This window comes from Rhincodon typus, chromosome 9, assembly GCF_021869965.1.
Source record: "Rhincodon typus isolate 14 chromosome 9, sRhiTyp1.1, whole genome shotgun sequence".
NCBI classification, from domain to species: domain Eukaryota; kingdom Metazoa; phylum Chordata; class Chondrichthyes; order Orectolobiformes; family Rhincodontidae; genus Rhincodon; species Rhincodon typus.
The window spans coordinates 44,296,325-44,320,277 of NC_063340.1; the positions used below are offsets into that span (position 1 = coordinate 44,296,325).

At 40.0% G+C, this 23,953-nt stretch overlaps 1 protein-coding gene across 1 annotated transcript in view; it reads right to left on the bottom strand.

The window, feature by feature from the left end:
* LOC109936295 (uncharacterized protein C2orf73) overlaps positions 1 to 23,953 on the bottom strand; it is a 59,403-nt gene that overhangs the window by 13,119 nt on the left and 22,331 nt on the right. The window contains exon 3 of the mRNA XM_020534911.2: positions 23,642 to 23,801. Within this exon, the coding sequence (XP_020390500.1) occupies positions 23,642 to 23,801 (160 nt within the window). The remainder of the gene's footprint in view (positions 1 to 23,641; positions 23,802 to 23,953) is intronic.

The following is a 23,953-nucleotide window of genomic DNA, read 5'->3' on the forward strand; positions in this document are numbered from 1 at the left end:
GGAATACTGCATTCAATTCTGGTCTCCCTGCTATAGGAAGGATGTTGTTAAACTTGAAAGGGTTCGGAAAAGATTTACAAGGATGTTACCAGGGTTCGAGTGTTTGAGCTATAGAGAGAGGCTGAATAGACTGAGGCTATTTTCCCCGGAGCATCAGAGGCTAAGGGGTGACCTTATAGAGGTTTATAAAATCATGAGAAACATGAATAGGGTAAATCCAAGGTCCTTTCCCCGGGGTGGGAGAATCCAAAACTAGAGGGTATAGGTTTAAGGTGAGAGGGGAAAGATTTAAAAGAGACCTAAAGGGCAACTTTTTCACACAGAGGGTGGTGTGAGTATGGAATGAGCTGCCAGAGGAAGTGGTGGATGCTGGTACAATTACAACATTTAAAAAACATCTGGATGGGTATATGAATAGGAAGGTTTTAGAGGGTTATAGGACAAATGCTGGCAAATGGAACTGGATAATTTAGGATATCTGGTTGGCACGAATGAGTGGGACCGATGGATCTGTTTCTGTGCTGTTTATCTCTATGAATCTATGATTATGATTCTCCAAGATATCTAATTCATTTAATTCTGACTTCTTGAGCATCCCTAACTTTAATTGCTTCATCATCGGTGACAGACATCACCTGCCTAAGCCCTAAATTCTGGAATTTCATACCTAAGCATCTCTCTCTTTAAGGTACTCCTTAAAAATCCACTCATTGTACAAGTTTCTGGCCATCTGCCTGAATAGAGTCCAATACAATAGTGTCTAACTTTACTTTGTACAGAAAACAACAAGGGGAGGCAATGGCCTAGTGGCATTATCGCTTGGATGTTAATCCAGAGACCTAGGTAATATGTTCTGGGGACCAGGTTCGAATGGAGGAATTCGAATTCAATAAAAGAAATCTGGAATTAAGAGTCTAACGATTACCATGAATCCATTGCCGATTGTCGGAAAAACCCATGTGGTTTACTAATGTCGTTTAGGCAAGGAAATTGCCATCCTTACCTGGTCTGGCCTACATGTGACTCCAGACACACAGCAATTTGGTTGACTCTTAACTGCCCTCTGGGCAATTAAGGATGGGCAATAAATGCTGCCTAGCCAGCAATGCCCATATCCTGTGAATGAACAAAAAAAATTGCTGGAGATATCAGTGGGATGTTCATGGAAAGACAGCAAGTTAACATTTCGAGTCTAGATGACTCTTCATCAGAACAGACGTAACATTCTTATTAAATGTACTGGGACAATTTATCATGTTAATGTACCTATATAAAGTTGTTGCAGTTTATTTTCATGGGCCTTCATCTGTTCAATTTGATGTCACCAGATTTCCCACCATGCCTTGTATTAAATGTCTGCCTCTACTTAGAAAAAAAAGCACTGGATTTTTCTTCTCTAATTTCCATTCATTGAAAGCATGCAATATGACCTGATTATGCTATTCAGGCACATGCTCACTTGTGGCTCAACTCATTTTAGTTCTCTTGTCCAACCAACGCCTGAACTTAACTTTCCCTCCTCGTTCCTTCACCTCTTCCCATCCCTCAACCTCTATTACTTTTCTAACATTCTCTTTACTTCCACTGTCCCAACTACACCTCACCTGCTTTCTAGCTCCTTTTTTGTTCTTTGGTGATCTTCCTCTTCCTTTCTGATTTTCCTAATCTCTCTTCTTGTTTCTACACTTACATTCATTCCTCAGCCTTGGTCCTGTCTCACATTACTCAATCTGAGAACCAGTGCAATAGTGCTTACAAGAATTATGCAACATCAGAGGAAATCAAATATTTGTTTTTAAAAAGACAATGCATAAAATGGGTTTTTCTATACTGCAAAAATACTTTGATCACAAAATGCTGCTTTGTACTGCCAGTGTTTTCAGCATTCTGGGAGTGGGTAAGGATGTTTGTTCTTAATGACTTCCAGCGAGGATCACGCTGATTGCTATACTGTGAGGGTATTCGTGTGGTTGTCAGTGTGTGCGTGTCAGAAGTGGGCATATTGTGAAGTCAGTCAATTTTTAATGCTTATTTAAGGTCTATCTTGCTATTTTGGACTGGACTGCTTCTGTTAATGCCCTTGAATTGAACATACGTTCATGCACAAGGGAACTACACATATGACCTCAGATCAAACATGACAATTCCCTAATTTTAAAGACTTCAAAGCAGAGGGAAATAACTTCACAACAGAAAGGGACCCTCATCTCACTAGAACTATTTAAAGGTACCATCATTCAACTTACAGCTTTTGAATATTTATTTGCTGTTGTGCAGTTAGTGGAAATACTATGATGTAAGTCAAAAAGGAGTGGTGTTGGATCTTAGGAAGATGTTTCTCTAGTAATGGGGCTATAGTTACAGTTCCCCTTGGGTTGCAACATTATAGGGAAATGGGAAAAGGCAGCAGAAATGACAAACTGTTGGGAGAATGGGGAGGAAGACTCTTAATAGTCAGCAGTACTCTTCAAAGAGCACTCTCCTTTCTGCACTTCAGTTAAGAGCATTATCTTCAGCAACAGTGCTTTGCCATGGAGGTGGTTACAGAAATTTGTCAATTCATCAAACAAGCATGCAGCTTCAGGGCAAGACAAGGAACCTTTGCCAGCGGCAATTAAGTTGACTGTGGCCCTTGCAGTGAAGTAGGGCAGATGTTCCACATTATAAATAGGAAACATAAGGGTCAAAAGATAGTTTTAGTGCATTTGTCCTAAAAAGCATTGCGTGACTGCTTGTTTACTTGAGTAAACAGTAAAGGTCATATTTTCAAGACTGTAGTTAGAATGAGCTTGGCAGAAGCAATCTTGGTGGAACACTACAACACTGCTGCTAGAAATCACAGTTTCAGCAATTAGAAGAACACGATCATGTACATGCATGTGATCTGGGTGCATGGCAGTGTGTGCTATCTGTTCAGCCATAAGTTGTGTAGCTGCATGTTGTAAGGAATGTCCTACCAAAGAAGGCCAGAGAACTCAGCAGGGGTTGACCAAGATACTTGTATCCCCTGTGAACTTGGAAAATAAACTTGTATTTACTGAAACAGGCAGTGTTGAGGATATACTTTAAATACCATTACAAGCGATCCTTTCAGGCAGGACAAGGCAACATCAATATAACACAGTCCACTGTTCAATGCTGCATATCGGAGTTCGGAGATGTTCTCTGTACCAGACTGAATGATTGAATGAATTAATGAATTATTAAATGATTGAAAGAATGAAGAAAGAATTGTCTAAAGTGGGCTGAGAAAATAGACTAAGGTAAAATCAGTGAATGAGCAGCAGCAGACATTTAATCAGTTATTTCATAACACTCAGTAAAGCCTATTTCAGTCAAAAAGGATTCAATGAGAAGGATGAACCACCCATGATTAACAAAGGCAGTCAAGGAGAATATCCAATCAAAAACTGAGGCATTCAAAGTGGAAAAAAGTAGTGGCAGGACCAAGGTTGGGACTTTTTTTTAGGAACTAACAGCAGATGACTAAAAAAGCTAATAATGTGGGAGAAAACTGAATTTGAAGAAAAAAGATAGCAGATAAGCAAGCTGCTGATGGGAGGAAAGATCTTGTAACAATCTATCATGAGGGACAAAATATTTGACAAAGTAATGGGACTAAAGGCAGACAGATGTCCAGGACCTCATGGCCTGCACCCAAAGGTTTTAAGGAAGTGACCGTAGAGATAGTGGAACCATTGGTCTAAATATTCCAGAACTCACTGATCCAAGAGGGTTCTAGCCAATTGGAAACCTGCTGATGTATCCCCTAATCAAGAAGGGAGAGGGACAGGCCACTGTAAACTCTAGGGTAGTCAGCCAGTTATCTGTTGTTGGGAAAATGCTAGTTGATAATTTAGGAAGAAATAGAAGGACATTTAGAAAAGCTTAACACTATCAAACAGAGTTGACATGGTTTTGTGGAAGGAAAATCATGTTTTACAAATTTGCTGGAGTTGTCTGAGGATATAAAAAAACATAATTGATAAATGGTAACTGGTAAATGCTGTGTATTAGGATTTCCAGAAAGCATTTGATAATGTGTGATATAAAAGGTTACTGTGTAAGATATGAGTTCACAGTACTGGGAGGGTGACGTATTAAAATGGCTTGAGAATTGGTTAACAGACGGAAAACAGAGATTTGGGATTACTGGGTCTTTTTCAAGTTGGAAAGACATAATAAGTGGAGTGCCACAAGGATTAGATCTAAGGTCTCAATTATTTATTATCTATATTAATGAGTTGGAGCAGGAAGCAGAGTGTCATATATGCAAATTTGCTGATAATCCAAAATAGGTGGGAAGGATGTTGTGACATTAGGAATCTGCAAGGAGATGTAGATAGGTTGAGTGAGCGGGCATTTGGATTTTAACACAAGAAATTGTAAGGGGTCGTGTACCTTGGTGGGAGTAATCAAAGGTCAGACTATTGTTTAAATGGAATCCCCCAATATCAACATCCTGCAGGATACCATTGATCAGAAACTCAATTGGATTTGCCACATAAACACAGTGACTATAACAGCAGATCAGAGACTAGGAATACTGCGACAACTAACTCACCTCCTGACTCCCCAGAACCTGCCCATCATCTACAAGGCATAAGTTAGGAGTCTATTGAAATACTTTCCACTTGCCTGGATGAGTGCAGCCCTAACAACAAGAAGCTTGACACCATCCAAGACAAAGCAGTCTACTTGACTGGCACTACATCCACAAGCATACACTCCCTCCACCACCAACGCTCAGTAGCAGCAGTGTGTACTATCTACAAGATGCACTGCAGGAATTCATCAAAGGTCCTTAGACTTCACCTTCCAAACCCACGACTACCTCCATCTAGAAGGGCAAGGACAGCAGATACATGGGAACATAACCACCTTCAAGTTCCCCTCCAAGCCACTCACAATCCTGACATGGAAATATACTTCTTTTCCTTCACTGTCGTGGGGTTAAAATCCTGGATTTCCCTCCCTAATGGCATTGTGGGTCAACCCACAATAGGTGCACTACAGCGGTTCAAGATGGCAGCTCACCACCACCTTCTCAAAGAAAACTAGGGTTGGGCAACAAATGCTGGCCTGTCAACGACGCCCACATCCCACAAATGAATTAAAAAAGAGATTCCAAAGAAGTGCAGCCTTGAGGGATTTGGTGTTCTTATGCTTGAACCACAAACAAGCAACACATTGGTGAAGCAAATAATTGCCTTTATTCTTTACTGGTCAGAAGTTGGTGTTTAAAAATAGAGAAGTCCTGTTACTGTCCAAGGCACTGGTGAGGCTGTACCTGCAGTACTGTGTACAGTCCCGGTTGCCATATTTAAGAAATGATAGACAAGCATTGCAGGCAATTCAAAGAGGCTGACGTTCATTAGGCTGATTTAAGGGATGAAGGGGATGACTTATAAGGATGGCTGAACACATTAGGTCTTTATTCATTGGCATTTGGAAGAATGAGCAATTATTTTATTGATTCTGTGAAACATCCAAGATTCTGAGGAGTCTTGATGAAGTAGATGTTGAAAAGGTATTTCCATTAGAGGGAAATTCCAAACTAAGGTACATAGTTATAGAATAAGGGTACACTCGGATCAGCTATGATCTCATTGAATGAAGGGACAGGCTCAAGCGGCTGAATGGCCTACATCTGTTCCTATGTTCACTCATTTAAAATTGACATGTGAAGAAATTTCTTCTCCCAGATGATAGTGAATGTCTGGAATTCTCTACCACGAAATCAGTGAGGGCTAGATCATTGAAAGAATTTAAAGAGATAGATTTTTGAAATATCAGGGATTTGAGAGCTATGATGAGCTGAGGGCTATGAAAAAGTAACTGAGACCTGGGGCGGATCAGCCATAATCTTGTAAAATGGTAGGGTACACTTGAGAGGCCAAATAGCCTACTCCTACTCCCACTCCCATTTCTTATGATCAAGGGCTTGAGTGCAAAATCAAGACTGACACTCTAATACAGCACAGGGGGAGCGCTGAAGATACTGTTTTTTGGATAAGACATTAAAACCTCAACGTCCCATCTACCTGCTCAGGTGAATGTAAAAGAATTGATGGCTCTATTTTAATAACAGCAAGGTGTCCTGGTGTCCTAGCCAAAATTTATCCCTCAGTTAGCATCACATAAAGAAAATTGTCAGTGTCACATTGGTGCATTTGGACGCTATATGTACATTGGTTACCACATTTGTTACATTACAAGATTGACTACACTTGAAATACTTCATTGGCTGTTTAGCATACACTCCTGTCTTGCAGCTTCATTAGGTTGTCATCTCACTTTTAATTATGCCAGCACTTCTACTGCCATGCTGTCCTACACTCCTCATTGAAAAAGTTGTTAGTTTCCTGACTTGATGCCAGTGTAGAGTGAGGGATATGCTGGGCCATAAGCTAAAAATCATGGTTTAATTAATTCTATTGCATGTAGTGGTGCTCAGCATGTCATGGGGGCCTAATTTTGAACTGATAGATCTGTTCTGAATCAATTCTATATGGCATGCAGTGGAGCTTCTTAAGAAAATGCACAGCGCCCTCAGTATGAAAATGGGAATTTACCTCCACAAGGACTGTACAGTGGTCACTGTTACCAATGCTATCGTGGATAGATGCATCTCTCTCACATAGATGTTGAAGGAAAGCTTTTTTCTCTTGTTGGTTTTCTCACCACTTGCCACAGACTCTACCTGACAGAATACCATTCAGGATTTAGCCACCTGTCTCAATAGTGGTTCTAACAAAGCCACTCTGCAACCAGAGTATGTGCTGTGCCCTTGCTACTCTCAGTGTTTCTTCAAACTGCTGTTCAATATGTAGGAGTACTGATTCTTCAAATGAAGAAAGCAGTGGATGGTAATCACCAGAAATATTCCTTGTCGGTGTTTCACCTGATGGCACAAGAATTCATGGAGATTGGAGTCAATGTTAATGACTCTCATGGCTATTCCTCCCGAGTGAATATCACAGTTGTCACCATTTGCTTATCCAAATGATTTCTAATGTGTGCCTTTTCACATAGTGCAACTCCAATGTTTTCTCATCTGCAGTTTCCTGGAAGTTAACGTACACAGTCGGCCATTCTTGCCGTTCAAAAATCAACTACTGACATTTTCTTGGAATGCATTCCCTATAAAGCTGAGAGTTTACTGTATGTCAGGCTGTTACGTGGGACAACTCTCCCCATTATGGGCCAAGTCGCCAGATGTTAGTGAGAAGGACTTTGCAGGGTAATCAGGTGCAGGTTGTGGCTTTTTCATTTTGAATATTGAGACTGATGCAGAGTGGTCAATCCAAGTTTATTCTTGTTCACTTTTTCTGTAGAGATTTAATAAATGTGGGTGGCTTGCTAGGCCATTTCAGAGGGCAATTACAAATCAACATGTTGCTATGGGTTTCAAATCACATGTAAGCTGAATTGGACAAGGATAACATATTTCCATACCTGAGGGACATAGAAACATAGAAGATAGGAGCAGAAGTAGGCTGTTCAACCTTCAAGCCTGCTCCACTATTCAATGTAATCATGGCTATTTATTGAGCTCAATATTCTAATCCTACCCTCGCCCCTACATATCCTTTGATCTCTTTAGCCACAACAGCTATATCCACCTCCTTCTTGAAAACACATATATTTTGGCCTCAACCACTTTCTGTGGTAGTGAATTCCACAGATTCACCACTCACTATGTGAAGAAATTTCTCCTCATCTCAGTCCTAAAAGGTTTATCCCTTATTCTTAAACTATAACTCCTGGTTCTAGATGCCCCCTCCAACTGGAAACATCCTTCCTGCATTTAACCTGTCTAGTTCTGTTAGCATTTCATAGATTTCTATGAGATTCCCCCCCACCGACTCATTCTTGTAAACCCCAGTGAGTATTATCCTAACCTATTCAATCTCTCCACATATGTCAGCCCTGCCTTCCTCTATAGCAAGAACATCCTTCCTCAGATAAAGAGACCAAAACAGCATACAATATTCCAAGTGTGGCCTCACTAATACCCTGTAATAATTGCAGCAAGACATCCTTATTCCTGTACACAGTATGAAAGCCAACATACAGTTTGCACTCTTTACTGCCTGGTGCACCTGTTCGCTAACTTTCAGAACTCGTGCACAAGGACATCCAGGTCTCATTGAATATTCCCCTGTTTTAATTTACAGCCACTAAAATATTAATCTGCCTTCCTATTTTTGCTACCAAAGTGAATAACCTCGTATTTAACCACATTAAACTGGATCTACCATGCATTTGCCCACTCTCTCAGCCTGTCTAAATCACATTGCAACATCTCTGCATTTTCCACACAGCTCTCCCTTCCACTCAGCTTTGTGTCATCTCTAAATGCTGAGACATTACATTTTAGTTCCCTCATCTAAATCATTAACATGTATTGCAATTAGCTAAAGTCCTAGTACCATTCCTTATGGTAGCACACTAGATGTTGCCTGTCTTTCAGAAAAAGATCTCCTTTATTCCTAGTCTTTGTTTCCTGTTTGCTAACCAATTTTCTATCCACCTCAATACACCAACTAATCACATGCACTTTAATTTTACACATTAATCTCTTACGTGGATCTTTGTTGAAAGTCTTCTGAAAGTCCAAACAAGCCACATCTACTGGCTCCTCCAATAAACTCCACTAGTTATGTCCTCAAAGAATTCCAGTAGATTTCTCAAGAATGATTTCCCTTTTGTAAATCCATGCTGACTATTTTTACCACTGTTTTCTAAGTTCTCTGCTATAAAATCCTCGATTATGTACTTAGTATCTTCCCCATTACTGACTCTCTAATCTAAAATTTTCTGTTTCTCTCTACCTCTGTTTTTAAATAGTGGGGTTACATTAGCTACCTCCAATCTGTAGGAACTGTTCCAGAGTCTAACGGATCTTGGAAAATGACCACCAGTGCATCAACTATTTCTAAGGCCACTTCCCTAAGTACTCTGGAATGCAAATAATCAAGCCCTGGGGATTTATCAGCCTTCAATCCCATCAATTTCTCCAACTCTATTTCTCTACTAATACTGATTTGCCTCAGTTCCTCTCTCACTAAACTCTGTGTTCCTCAGCATTTCTGGTACGTTATGCCTTTGTGAATACAGAAGCAAAATATGAATTTAATTCATCAGCCATTTTTTGTTTCCCATTATAAACTCCCGCATTTCTGTCTGTAAAGGACCTATATTAGTTTTCACCAATCTTTTTCCCTTCACATACCTACAGAAACTTTTACAGTTTCCCATAAGCTTCCTCTCACACCCAATTTTCCCCTTCTTAATCAATCCCTTGGTCCTCATTTGCTTCTAAACTGTTTCCATTCCTCAAGTCTATTGTTTTTCTTGCCAATTTCTATGCCTTTTTTTGGCATCTCATAAAATCTCTAACTTGTCCCGTATGCAATGGTTTGGCCACTGTTCTTTTTGCACTCTTGTACCAGACAGGAATAAACAATTTTTGTAATTCACACCTTTGCTCTTTGAATGTTTGCCATTGCCTATCCACCTTTCCTTTCACTCCTTTCAGTAACATTTCCTAATCATTCATAGCCAACTCACGCCTCATACGATCATAGTTTCCCTTATTAAGATTTAGGACCCTAGTCTCAGAATCAACCACCTTTCTTCCCACCTTGATGAAGAATTCTATCATATCATGATTACTCATCCCCAAGAGGTCTCTCACAACTACATTACCACTTATTCCTTTCTGATTGCTTAGTATCCAATCTAAGATGGCCTGTTCCCAAGTTGATTTCTCAATATTTTATCCAGGAAACCATCCTTTATACACTTTAGGAATTCCTCCTTGATGGTATTGTGACTAATTTGATTTGCCCAATCAATATACAAACTAAAGTCAGCCCTACGGTGACGTGGTGGCTCAGTGGTTAATGCTGCTGCCTTATAGCATCAGACACCGGGGTTTGATTCCACGCTTGGGAGACTGTCTGTGTGGAGTTTGCACATTCTCCCAACACCTGTGTTCTGGTTTTCTCCCGCAGTCCAGAGATGTGCTGGTTAGGTGGATTAACCATGGGAAATGCAGGGTTTACAGGTGGGGTGGGTGGTGGGCCTGGTTGGGATGCTCCTTGGAAGATCAGTGTGGACTCAATGGGGTAAATGACCTGCTTCCACATTGTAGGAATTTTATGGTTCTAAATTATACCTGTTCCTCTGTGCATGCTTCTCTAATTTCTTGTTGAATGCCATTCTCAACATCTTGGTATTTCTCAGTTCTACCCACACTAATTTTAAAATGTCTAAGCTAATATTTTTCCTCAATATAGTGTTTATATCCTCTTCAACCAGCAATACAACTTCACTGCTTTTTCTTTTTTGTCTGTCTTTCCTAAATACTGAATACCTCTGGCTGTTCAGTTCCTACCCCTGGTCACCCTGCAACCATGTCTCCGTAATCCTAACTATGTCATACCCTTTTACATCCATTTGCGTAATTAATTCATCCACTTCATTTTGAATGCTCTGTGCATTCAGACACAAAGCCTTAAAGCTTGTCTTTTTAACATTTCTTGTTCCATTCTAATTTTCTTAAACTATACACTTGTTTGAGTCTGACTCTTGATTCCTCTGCCTTTCACTTCTCTTATTCTCATTTCTGTCTTTTGTTGTCCTTGATTTCCCTTCTTCTGACTCCTTGTATAGGTTCCTGTCCTGCTGCTTATTTAGTTTGAACCCACCCCAACCATTCTGGCAAATACTCTCCCTAGGGCATCAGTCCTGGTCCTGCCCAGGTATAACCTGTCCAGTTTGTACTAGCCCCATCACCCTAGAACTGGTCTCAATGCCCCAGGAATCTGAAACCTTCCCCCTCACACCATCTCTTTAGCCACATGTTCATCTGACATAATCTGCTATTTCTACTTTGATGAGCACATAGCACTGGTGTAGTCCTGAGATCTGTAAATGTACCAGATTAGCTCAATGACTACGGGTCAAGCAACAGCTTGCTGTTAAAAATTCTCATACCTATTTTCAAACCCCTCATTGGTCTCCTCCCTTCCCAAATTGCAACACTTTTCCAACTGTGGTCCATTTTTGACTGGATCTTTCAGCTTCACCATCATGTTTTTCTCATTTAGTTTTCTGATCTTCCTATTGTTAACTTTTACTGTTTTTCACCAACTTGTGAAACACACTGAATTGAGTTTTCTGTATGTTAGGGGAACTATTCCTTGGAAAGGAGAAGGCTAAGAGCAAATTTGACAAAAGTTTCCAATATTTCGAGGGGACTGGACAAGGTGGATAGGGAGAAACTGCTTCTACCCATAACCAGATCGAGAACCTGAGGGTACAGTTTTAGAATGTTTTGCAAAAGAAACAAAGGCAAGGTGAGGAAAAATGTTTTCACATAGCAAGTAGTTAGGTAAGAAATGCAGAGCCTGGAACTGTGGTGGAGACAGGTTTGATTGGGGCATTCAAGGAGGCACTGGACGATTATTTAAACAGAAACAACTTTCACGGTTACAGCATAAAGGCTGGGGGTGGCAATGGTCTACTGGTATTATTGCTGGACTGTTAATCCAGACACCTAGCTAACATTCTGAGGACCTGGGTTCAAATCCCACCACAGCAAATGGTGGAATTTGAACTCAACAAATATCTGGAATTAAGAATCTAATGATGACTATAAATCATTGTCAATTGTTGGGGAAAAACCCACCTGGTTCACTAATGTCCTTTAGGGAAGGAGACTGCCATCCTTACCTGGTCCGGCCTACATATGACTCCAGACCCACAGCAATGTGGTTGACTCTCAACTGCCCTCTGGGCAATTAGGGATGGGCAATAAATACTGCCTAGCCAGTGACACCTTCATCCCATGAATGAATGAAGAAAAGAAAATTAGCACTAAGTTAAAATGCTCAGAGAGCAAGTACAGACACAAAGGACCAATAGGTCCCCTTCTGCAGTGTTTGGCTCTATGATTCTACACAAATGTAAATATTCTCTGTCATCTTAATCAATTTACATTTTAGAAGTGGTGTGATTTTATTCTAAAGATAAGCCACAGAGCTAGCAACTACTGGTTATCGCATATGTACCATATATGTAATTCTGGACTGACAGAATCATAGAAACTATAGGCTTATGCCAGCATTAGGTATACAACTGGAATTATCCACGCTAATTCTATTTTCTTGTCCTTTCCCCATATCCTCTTCTCGGGCATGCTTTACAGCTAGTCAACACCATCTGCTTCAATTAATTTCTCCAACATCTCTTCCAATGCAGTATTAGTGAGTGTTTGTATTGGTAAAACATCCCTTGCCTAATTAAGATATTCCTTTAGACAGCAGAACAATGGCATTGTTTTTGGGATGACTCCCCAGTACAATGATCAACAATAAATTGCACACACTACAAAAGCAACTGGTACCTATAACGTTAATTTTCAATTTACAAAAAACATCTAAAGAATGTACTGATTATTTACCACAGGTGTTGACAGAAAGGATTTTAGAATAAATTTCAATGAATTCACATAATTTTAAGACTGGGACAACAACTGCAGAAAATTCATACTCCATAGACAAGGCTGCAATTATATCTAAGAACAGAACTATTAATTGATTTCACCATGCAATCAAGGCAGACAGTCAGTAGTGGTAGTAACCGTACTGGAATAAACAAAGGGAAATCTCAGGGCGCTTCTGGAACAAACAAAGTGACAAGCACCAAAAAATAATCTGGTAAGATCTCTGTTGAAGTCTTTTTAAATACGCAAAATCTGTTTCCTTTAAATGGCTATGTTAAAAAAAAGGGCAAGTAGAGAGAGGCAACAAATGCAGGCCTTGCCAATGATACCCATTTCCTACAAATTAATTTTTAAAATTACTAGTAATATAGAAGTTATTTTTGTACATTTTGATCTCTAATCTTCTCTGTTCCTCTCTGGAAGCCACTGACTCCTGCTTGATGTGACGAAGAAAATCCCTATGGTACTTTGTCATAAAAGACTCTCCTTGACATGACATACACAAAGAATGTCGACAGGCTACTTGGCAGTGAAAGACATTATAGTTAATCTCAACCTTTGCAGCATTCTGGAACCAAGAATATGCACCTTCCAGGAGGGATGACTGGACGAGAAACCACAACCTCTTTTGCCAACCGATAATCAGAATTGGAATGTTGCAGATTAAGTGGCAGATTTTATTCGAATGGTCACAGAAGCCACCCAAATAGTACAGTGTGCAACAAATGGTCATCCAAATTTGGCTTTTCCATTGGGCTGAATCTTACAGATTTTTGGCTGTCCAAGTGACACTGATTTTGTGGAGAGATTCTTGCCATGAAAACAAGCAAGCTTTCTCACCATATTTTTGCATTGCAGGCACAAAGCCCAGAATGTTTAATCTTGGATCACCACGATATCCCCAAATAAACATCTATACAATTTTTAAATTACCAGAGCTAATAGGCATAAAGCCCTAAGGAGCAACACAACTGCAATTTTTAACGACAAAGCTCCCAGAGAGGCCAGTAAAACCCCCAAGTAACCATCCAAGAAAAAATTCTAATGATCCATCATCCAATCAACAAGCAACCAAAGGCTCATGACAATTAATGAAGTCCAAACAGGCACTTAGCTGTTGTTAGGTGAATGTTACTTGGAGCTACGTCTCCCGAATACACATTTGCAAATAATATTGAATCTCAACCTATTGGCAAGATAGAGAAAGTATGAAGAGCAAAGCAACAACTTTCCGGTTTGGAACTACGCATCAGCATTCGCTACATTAAGACAGCCACGTCGGGGGTGGCACGGTGGCTCAGTGGTTAGCACTGTGGCCTCACAGTGCCAGGGACCCAGGTTCGATTCCAACCTCGGGCGACTGTCTGTGTGGAGTCTGCACGTTCTCCCTGTGTCTGTGTGGGTTTCCTCCGGGTGCTCCGGTTTCCTCCCACAGTCCAAAGATATGCAGGGTAGGTGGATTGGCCATGCTAAATTGCCCGTAGTGTTCAGGGATGTGTAGATTAGGGGGATGGGTCTGGGTGGGATGCTGTGAGAGTTGGTGTGGATTTGTTGGGCCGAAGGGCTTGTTTCAACACTGTAGGGATTCTATGATCTATGATTTTACCAAACATGGCACATTTGAGTCCTTGCAGCAAGAATTGTGTCTAATTTCTGCTCCCACCTTATCAAATGTTGTTCCCAGAACCACTCATCAGTCACTGGATATCCCAGAATTCACCAGCATGCCTTGCACTCACGCCATCTTTAAAAAGCCATTCTGTACACAGATGAGCATTGTCAGTCAGAGTCACCCTGTACCATTTCTGACATTTGCCTTGACATGACAGATAGATGAAAATTGGGTCCTGGAGGTCCTACTCAATGGGGTGGTGCATAGGTGGCTTGTCCTCTTCCCCAGGACGAGCAATGGAGGCCATGACACCAGAACATGCCTGCTTAGTCTGTGGTTGACACCCGGGTTAAAACATTCTCAGCCATTTGGATACCTCATACCCCTTCAATTACTGCTACTGTATCTACCTTCCACCAAGGGTTATGCTGTACCATCTCTCACCACTGCCTACAACATCTTCCCAGCTCACCCTCATGTGCTATCAACCCCGCATTGCTCTGCGCTACCTACTCAAATTGTTCAGGAAACCTCCCACATGCACCAACAGTACTGCTGTGTTACCACTTTTGTTTTCCGTAATATCTGCCTCTGTCTCATTTCACAAGGAAAACAGCCCACAAAAGGGCAGAAAGATACCAAATGGGTGGTGTGCTATCCGTCATTCATCTCCTTAGCCCTTATAAGGATAAGATCCTGATTCAGACTACATCCCCAGGCCCTGGATTGGTATCAGAGGCTGCTCTTGATTTATTATGCTGGGATCTCCTATGTAAGGGCTATTCCTCTTGAAGACAGAGGACTGTGACATTCATGAGAAGTTTCCTTCCATTTCATCTATGTTAAATGGCATGGCAAGACAGTAGTAATATTAGGCTGGATTGCTGGCTGAAGGGTCAAAGCGCAAAAAGGCAAGGCAAGAAAATGTAAGATAGTGATGTTGTGACCATTCAGGCCTGGTCGGAATGAGTGAGCATTATGAGAGCAAGCTCAGAGCCTGCAGATGCAGTGATCCAGTCCAGGAGCTGGGTGTTTCCCCCCGAGTGCACAGTGTCCTTACAGTGACATTAAAATGATAGTGCAGGTGCAGTTCAGAAACATCCTGTAAGTGGTTCGCAAATTATCCATGACGATTCTTAGAGGCTGGTATATGTCGGATGCCAATGACCATGGATTAGGATTCAATGTGGTCAGTGCCTATGGCATGTGCCCTGAGATGCTGCCCCTGGTGGTAGTTTGGAGCAAGCAGCAGTTGAACCCGCCAAGAACCAGCTCTGGTTTCCAGGTTTACTTTTTGCCGATGAGTTGTTTGTAAAGTGAATTTGGTAAAATCGTTATCAGTGGCCAGTTAGACTGTTCACAAAGCATTTAACAAGTGATAATAATTGTCAATTGGGAACTTGTTCTTGTCTAGTTAAAAGCTCACTTGAGAAAAAAGCACAGGATATGGCGGAAGGCGCTGGTTCAGATCTAACCTGCACTTGAGGTATTAATAACACATTGAAAAGTTGATTAAAATATCTACAAGATTATGCAATGTTAAGGTGGGTTTAGCTGAATATCTGTCTCCTGAATAAGCTCCACATCTCTCCACAGTCCATGTTCTCAAAGCCTCGTAAGATTCTGCCTATTGAGTCAAAAAATTGGGACTGACCCATTGTAAAAAGGAGCTCATTATAGGATTTTGAAGCTGAACTCTGGGAAGTCTCAAAACCACAACTGAAAGGTATTTGAATGTAATGTTGGCTGAATGTAAGTGTGAATTCTGCAAAATTAAAGAGGAAACAGGTTGCAACATTTAATATGAAGATGTGAAGTAGATGCAGTTACATCTCCAAAGAAAACTGCATAGTGTACAAGTTCTAAAATGGAATGCCTGTTGTAAAAATTAACTGAAAGAAGTTTTCCAAATTAAACATCCCAGATGCGAACTGTATAAATTAATTTGAAGTGTATACAGGTGGGAGTACTCAATCGATAGTTATTTTTGCACATTTTTCAGTGACTGTAAAATCATGTTAGACAGAGGGAATGGTGGCAACAATCTAGGTAAAGGCAAACAATTCACCACTTAGCTCTCTATAATGACGTCAAAAAAAGGTTCAAAATTACATTTTTAAAGTTATTTTTGAGAACTGAGCATTGGTGGCTAAGTTACATTTACTGCAGAAAACTGGAGAACAGGATTGCTGAACAAATGAATAAACCATTCAGAAAAGTGCTGTCAGTGCTGTGGTAAAAAAAACGGAATTTTATACATTGGTGGAAACAAATAAAATGCTTGAATTTCTCATTAATTGTTCACTAAGTGAATGGTAAGTTCAGAGTTCGAGTTAACACCAGAGGTTTAAATAGAACTACTAAAATGGAAATCTTCAAATATAAAATTTAGAAAGTTTTAGTGTAAAATATAAATATTCGTCAAGCCTTCAGCAATTGAAATTGGAAAACATGAGCTCCAAGTTGTACATATTCAATACATTTTCATATTGCCTCAATGCTGGAGGTGTAGCAACTATTTATATGATACTTGAGCACTTTTAATTCTGGGCACGTGGATGATATAATGGTTTGGGAATTCATCCAAGAGTGAAATGTTAACAAATTTCAGAAATTAATTGAAGTTACAGGAAGAGTTAGCATAAAATTGTTTAAAAAGATAAACATGTGTTTACAATGAGACTGAACTGACTTGTTAGTGATGTGAAGGTTGTGGTCGGAATTAAGCATCTTTATCCAATATTTAATTTGATATGAGTTTCCTTAATTTTGCCATTTTACATAAGTACTTAAAATAATCTTCACTCACAGGGGAATGATCCAATTCACTTTTGAATTTAATAAATGGTTGTTTAATTCTATTTGGTTTTGATCTGAAGTTAATGGGTGTTTTTCTTGAAAGGCTATCTGGAGCCTTTGAAGAGAGTCAGACATCAAACAGCTTCCATTTATGGTGAGCAAAAGAGCTACTAGATTAGAAGAATGACACATCATAACTCAACAAAACAGTGTCTAATAAAAACACATGCTACTGCCAGTATTTATCTATTGAATTACTGCATTGTAGTTATTGTCTGGAAGTTGTAAACTAGGGCAAGGTCTATTGTAATGCTATTCTATTGCCTTATGAATGCAAGGAGCATCCCTTGAAGATAGGAGTTAGAAGCAACAGCAGTCAATCTTAACAGGAGTTCTTTTATCTTGACTTGAGTACACTATAGATTTTACATAGACTGGAAAGGGAAAGTGGCTGGTTAATACTGAGGTGGACTGCAACAAATTACAGGCACACATTAATAAACTGTAGAATGGGCAAATAATTGGCAAATAAATTTCAACACACATAAATGTGAAGTAGCACACATTGGTAGGAAGAGTAGAGTGGTCACATTTCTTGAAAGTTAGAAGTCTAAGTGGGCAGAGGAACAAAGAAATCTCTGAGTACAAATTCACCAATCACTAAGCTTTCCAACACAGACTACAAACACAGAAAACTAAGGGCTGGGCTTTATTTCTGGAGGGATAGAACTGATAAGTAGAGAAAATTTTATGCCAAACCTATACTGAACTTTGGTTGAACTTATCGTACCACTTAGTGTACTGCATGCTATTCTACTAAAAAGGATATAGAGGTACCAGAGACAGTGCAGAGAAGATTCTCGAGCAATGACATCTCTTTTCTTTTGAAAAAAGACTTGAAGGATGATGTAACAGAAGTTTTTAAAATTATGAACGGTTTTATGGAGTGGATACAGACAGAAAGTTTCTTTTCTGGAGAAGAGCATGATTAGATGCCATCAATATAAAATAGTCACCAAAAGATCCAAGATGCAGATGAGTTTTCTTTACACAAAAAAGTGGTAAGATTTGGAACTTGCTACCATGGGGATTGAAGTGCTACCATGAAGTGAACAGTACAGAAACATTTCGAGGAAGTTAGTCAAGCACGTGAGGGAGAAAGAAAAAATTGCTTAGATGAGAAAATATGGGGAAAATGTTCAAGTCTGGCACAGAAACTGGTGTGAACTAGTCTTGTTTCAGAATACTTGTTCCAGTGCTTATGAATTCCCATCTATAGATATACTCCAACAATTGTCAAACAACTCAATTAGTGGATTAAGGTATTACCTATTGCATTCTTATGCACAAAAGAACAATACGTAATTTCCCAAATGATATGCTACAAGGGAAAATTTCATTTAGCAGTATCAGCTGTAATAGCAACATGGTAGCCTACTCTGCTGAAGTGATTCAGGAAGGGTGATGAGAACAAATAAAAACAAAGGAACTAGGAGTAGAAGTAGATTATTTCACTCTTCCCCCTCACCTCTGCCCACCAGTCAGTAAGATCATGATTGATCTGATGCAGTCTTAACTTCACTTTCCTGACTGTTCACTGTACCATTGACTCCCTTGTCAATCAAAAATCTGTCCAATTCAGCTTTGGGTATATTAATTGACCCAGCCTCCACTCAGTTCCTGGACATCTCTGCAGGAGTTCCTCAGGGTAGTGTCCTAGGCCCAACCATCTTCAGCTGCCTCATCAATGACCTTCCCTTCATCACAAGGTTAGACGTTAGGATTTTCGCTGATGATTGCACAATGTTCAGCACATTCATGACTCCTCAGAAAATGAAGCAGTCCACATACAAATGCAACAAGATCTGGACATATCAGGCTTGGGCTGACAAGTGGCAAGTTATATTTGTGCCACACAAATGCTAGGCAATGACAATCTCCAATAAGAGTCAATTTAACCACCTCCCCTTGACATTCAATGCAGTTATCATCACTGAATTCCTCACTTCAACAGCCTGGGGTCTACCATTGACCAGAACTCAACTTAACTCGCCATATAAATACAGTGGCCACAATAGCAGGTCAGAAGCTAGGAGTACTGTGGAAAGTAACTCACTTCCTGACTCCCCAAAGGCCATCCACCATTTACAAGTTACGAGTCAAGGGTATGATAGAATACTCAGCACTTACCTGGATAAGTGCAGCTCCAAGAACATTGATACAATCCAGCACAAAGCAGCCGGCTTGATTGCCACCACACCTACAAGCACCCACCACTCTCCACCACCAACATTCAGTCTTAGCACTGTCTACTATCTACAAGATGGTCAGCAAAAATTCCCAAAGTTCCTTAGACAGCACCTTCCAAACCTAGAACCACTTTCACTTTGTAGGACAAGGCAGCAGATACATGGGAACACCACCACCAGCAAGTCCCCCTCCAAGCCATTCACTCCCCTGGCTCGGAAATACACCGTCATTCCTTTCCTGCCACTAGGTCAAATCCTGGAATTCCTTCCCTAATGGCATTGTGGGTCAAACCACAGCATAGGGACCGCATCAGTTCAAGACGACAGCTCACCACCATCTTCCCAATGGCATCTAAGGATGGGCAACAAATGCAGGCCAGCTAGCGATACCCATGTCCCATGAGTGAATGAATAAAAAAAGCAACTTTCTAGAAGCTTTTCCAAAGTCAATGTCAGGCAGACAATCAACCTCGTGTGCTGCTTGATGGGCCTGGAATGCAAATAATTTTGTTGTAATGTGCTATGGAAAAGTAACCTTACATAACAGAGTTGCAGGTTACACTCATCCTACGAGGAAGTGTATTAATGAATTTCCCCTAAACCACTAGAATGGGCCATGGACAGTTGGCTATCTGCTAATCCACCCCCAGGAAATTTGATCATATGACTCCCACAGTACTAAACTCAACAGCCTTTTAACTATACAATTTTGAAACAGCAGGCAGTTTAGGAGTCAGTGCTGCTCCATAAAATATTTACTAATAAAGTCAACATCCTTAGCTCCAGTCTATAAAGGCAATGGCCTAGTGGTATTATTGCTGGACTGTTAATCCAGAGACCCAGATAACATTCTGGGGACCCAGGTTTGAATCCTGCCATGACAGATGGTGGAATTTGAATTCAATAAAATATGTGGAATTAAGAATCTAATGATGACCATGACCCATTGTTGATTATCAGAAAAACCCATCTGGTTCACTAACGTCCTTTAGGGAAGGAAACTGCCATCCTTATCTGGTCTGGCGTACATGTGACTCTAGACCCACAGCAACGTGGTTGACTCTGAACTGCCCTCCGAGCAATAAATGCTGCCTGGTCAGTGACACCCTCATTTCATGAATGAATAAAAACAAGAATAAAAAGCCTCTAGCCTGTAAAAATTAGCCACTAATCTGTATTTGTGTAATCTGGAAGTAAAAACCCTTTGCCAGAACAGTGAAACAAAAGTCATGTTTCAACAAAATTTGCTGTAAAGACTTTTGTACAAATGTTAAAGAGAAGATTTTACCTAGTATTCCTCAACTGCTGGCTAACCAATCAATCCACCTCTATAAAGAAATTACAACTTTGGACCTGTGGACTGCATTCTAAAAGCACATTGATAATCTGTTTATTCTCTTTATCTGCTCTGATCTTTATATTTTATCGTATTTTTATACATGTGCTTGTGTTGTGAGATTTCCCCTTCATCAAAGAGTATGTGGCTTAACTTTACTACAGTGTTCCTGTGGTCCTTGCAAGTCAGAACTCATAAGCAGAGGGAGTAAGGGAAGTGCACCCACACTGCATAAAAGAGGGGTAATAAAAAAAACAACAGTCTGCTTATGGACAGATGGCAAAAGTAGGAGGAGAGATTTGTTTTAAAACTTGCAATCTATCTGTTATAGGCTGCTATCCCAAAACTGTCAAATCATGTTTCCATGTTAGGTATTAGATTAGCCTAGATCTAGAGCTTAGGCCAATCAATTGTCTTTTTTTTTATTTAGCCTATTTTTCTACTCAACCTGTTCAGAGATATTATTACACACCTCTAGAACATGTGGGACCTGAATCCCAACCGCCTGATCCAGGGGTAGGGACTCGATGTCTGTACCAGAAGAGGACCCTCAAGTGTCCTTTATTCATATTTATAATTTATAATTATAATTAACTTCTAACTGTCTAAGCCATTAGCTTGGATGGTTCTCAACTTGTCAGTTTGTTGGTAGATTAGGAACAGCTATCAATAACTTCAGCGGAATCATTGTCAAGGAGTTCTTGCTTACCTTTGAAAATGTTAACTGAATTTCAGAAGGTCTCATAATATCTTCATGAGATAATTAGTCTGGACCCAATACCAACTGAATTGACAGGGTTGTCACGTAATTTCTTGGATCTACTTTGTAAGGTTCTGTCCTTCCATTTTAAAGACAGATTAGCTTTCTTTTCAAAATATATATAACTACATGTTTGTGACACTGTGTATTGTGCAGTCCTGTCATGTAGGTGCCACATGACACTCACCATCTCAAATCTTGAGATAATTTAAGTGCTTGCAGGACTGGACCCATGTACTCTCAGTCACTCTACAAATGTTCACCTCCTCCATCTCCAGCCGTGCATTTCTGATCTCCTGAAATGCATTTCTCAGAGTCTGGGAAGAAAATCTGCCAAAGCTTCTGTAGGATCAATTCGCTCATATCTATTTGGAAGTAGTATGACAATGTCATGTGGTCAGGATCCAAAACTGATCTGATGACTGGGTTACTGAACCAGAATTGAAAATCCCAGCCCTAGAGACGAAAGAGTTAAAAAGTATAAAAACTAACACTTAGGTGATATTTGCATTGTTTCTGGCACTGAACCTGAAATTCATTTGGAAACCATACAGGGCCTTCCTGAAATAATGGCTCAAATGTTGTGTGGTTTGGAAACAGAAATATTTGTGTATTTAAGATGTTCAACTTTGCAGTCTCAATTCCAGTTAAACCATTAGTATTAAAAATATTTTGGCTGACTATGACTATAAGAGCAACACGGAGTGGGTTGGGGGGTGCAGTGGGGTGGTGATAGTCAACAATAAAACAGTCAACAATTAAGCATTCTGGATTTGACCTACAACCTATTACAAGGGCAAAAAGGAAGGCTGGAACTTGAAAGACTCCCACATCTGCAGTACATCTGCCTGGAGAATATTGTTACAGTCGATTCCTCCTACATGTTTTTCATTGATATTTGCATCAGTGCTGAATATGGAGACAAATCGGTTGGATTTTCATCTTCGAGGGAGTTATGGAGAGTTGGGAAATTTCCCAGCGCCCGCTTCAGGATAAACTGCCACTAAATGCAGGATTTTCCTTCTCAGGGATGTGGGTGAGAACAAGGTTAGGCCCACCACCCCTGGAAAGAGTTCAGGGGCAGACAGAGAAGCAGTTGAAACCTGAGACAGGCTATTTAAAAAAGCCATTGTACTCTGAGAAGTTATCTCAGTTGTAGTAATGACAGAAAAGCAAACAACATTCCTCTGGCCCTCATCTCCAAGTCCCATCCATGCCAACTCATGTCTCCTCCACTACTTTCACTGGCAGTGAGCTCCAGGTCATTACTGTTGTGTAAACTATGTTCTTCCTCACAACCATCTCCTCCCACTCGCACCATATGTTTTCCCAAAATCTTAAATCTATGTCGCCTAGGCCTTGTACCATCTAATTTTCTTTATCTAATTTATCGAACTTTGTCATAATCTTGTACACCTCTGTGTACAAAATTCCTTTGCTTTGATGGAAAGCAATCCTACCTGCTCCAACCTAGCATTCTAGCTAAAATCCCTCATTCTTGGAACCATTCTATTCAATGGATTCTGCATTCTATCAAAGACCCCCCCGCCATCCATCCTAAAATGTCATTAGCAGGACCAAACCCAATATTCCATCTGTAGCCTAACCAGAGCTTTATAAAGGAAAAATACAACTTTGAATGAAATAGATATCTGGAATTAAGAGTCTATTGATGAACAATTAATTGATTATTGGAAAAACCCATCTGGTTCGCTAATGTCCTTTAGGGAAGAAAATTGCTGTCCTTACCTAGGCAGACCTACATGTGACTCCAGACCCACAACAATGTGGTTGATATTTAACTGCCTCTGATGGGTAATAATTGCTGGCCTGGCCAGTAATGCCCCATCTCAGGAAATACTTTTTAAAAGACCCTGCAGTAAACTCTATTTGCGACTTGTCTGTCTATTCTATTATCTATATCCTGTAACCTTTCTAAGTAATTGTCAATTTAACATCAATTGTGTTGAATTTTTGGACAGATTTCCAGTGTAACCGCATACCGAATACATGCTATGTCCAAACTGTCCAATTTCATCTCAAACAAGATTCTTACACCACTAGAGCAACAGATAATAGCCATATCCCAAAAGTTTGGCTGGATTCAAGCCTATACATGAGAGATGAAAGGGCAATGTGTTAACCAAATGTGTTAGTTCCCCTTTGTGACACCACTTTATATTTCATTGCTAAGAATGACTTGCAGTTCACCATCTTCAATAGTCAAGCTTCAAGTAATTTTATAATTTTATTGTATTTTCCAACTACTACTTACGTGATTCATATTATTTTCTAACAGCAATATCTGAACACAATTACAGTAACAATTAAATAAAAATTACATTCTTTCAATCAATGCATATCTTACCTATGCCTGAACAAGGATATTTGTTTGGGTTACATCCATGTCTTGTTTGCGCATGAGAGTCAGAGGTTATTTTCTGGTAATCATGCCTCTGGGTGCTTTCCAAGCTGTAAGCTGGTATGTGCTGTGTCAAAAATGGTGATTCATGTTTCATCCAATGAAACTGTTAAACAATGACAAAGCAGTGATCATCTTTATTCTCCTTCCTTACTGTGTTTTTAAAATGTGATATTTCCTGTTTGCCACATTATTCCCCTGTGTTGCATCTGCTGATTTACTTCTTAGGCATGTAAGCATGCCAGAAAATGGAATGGG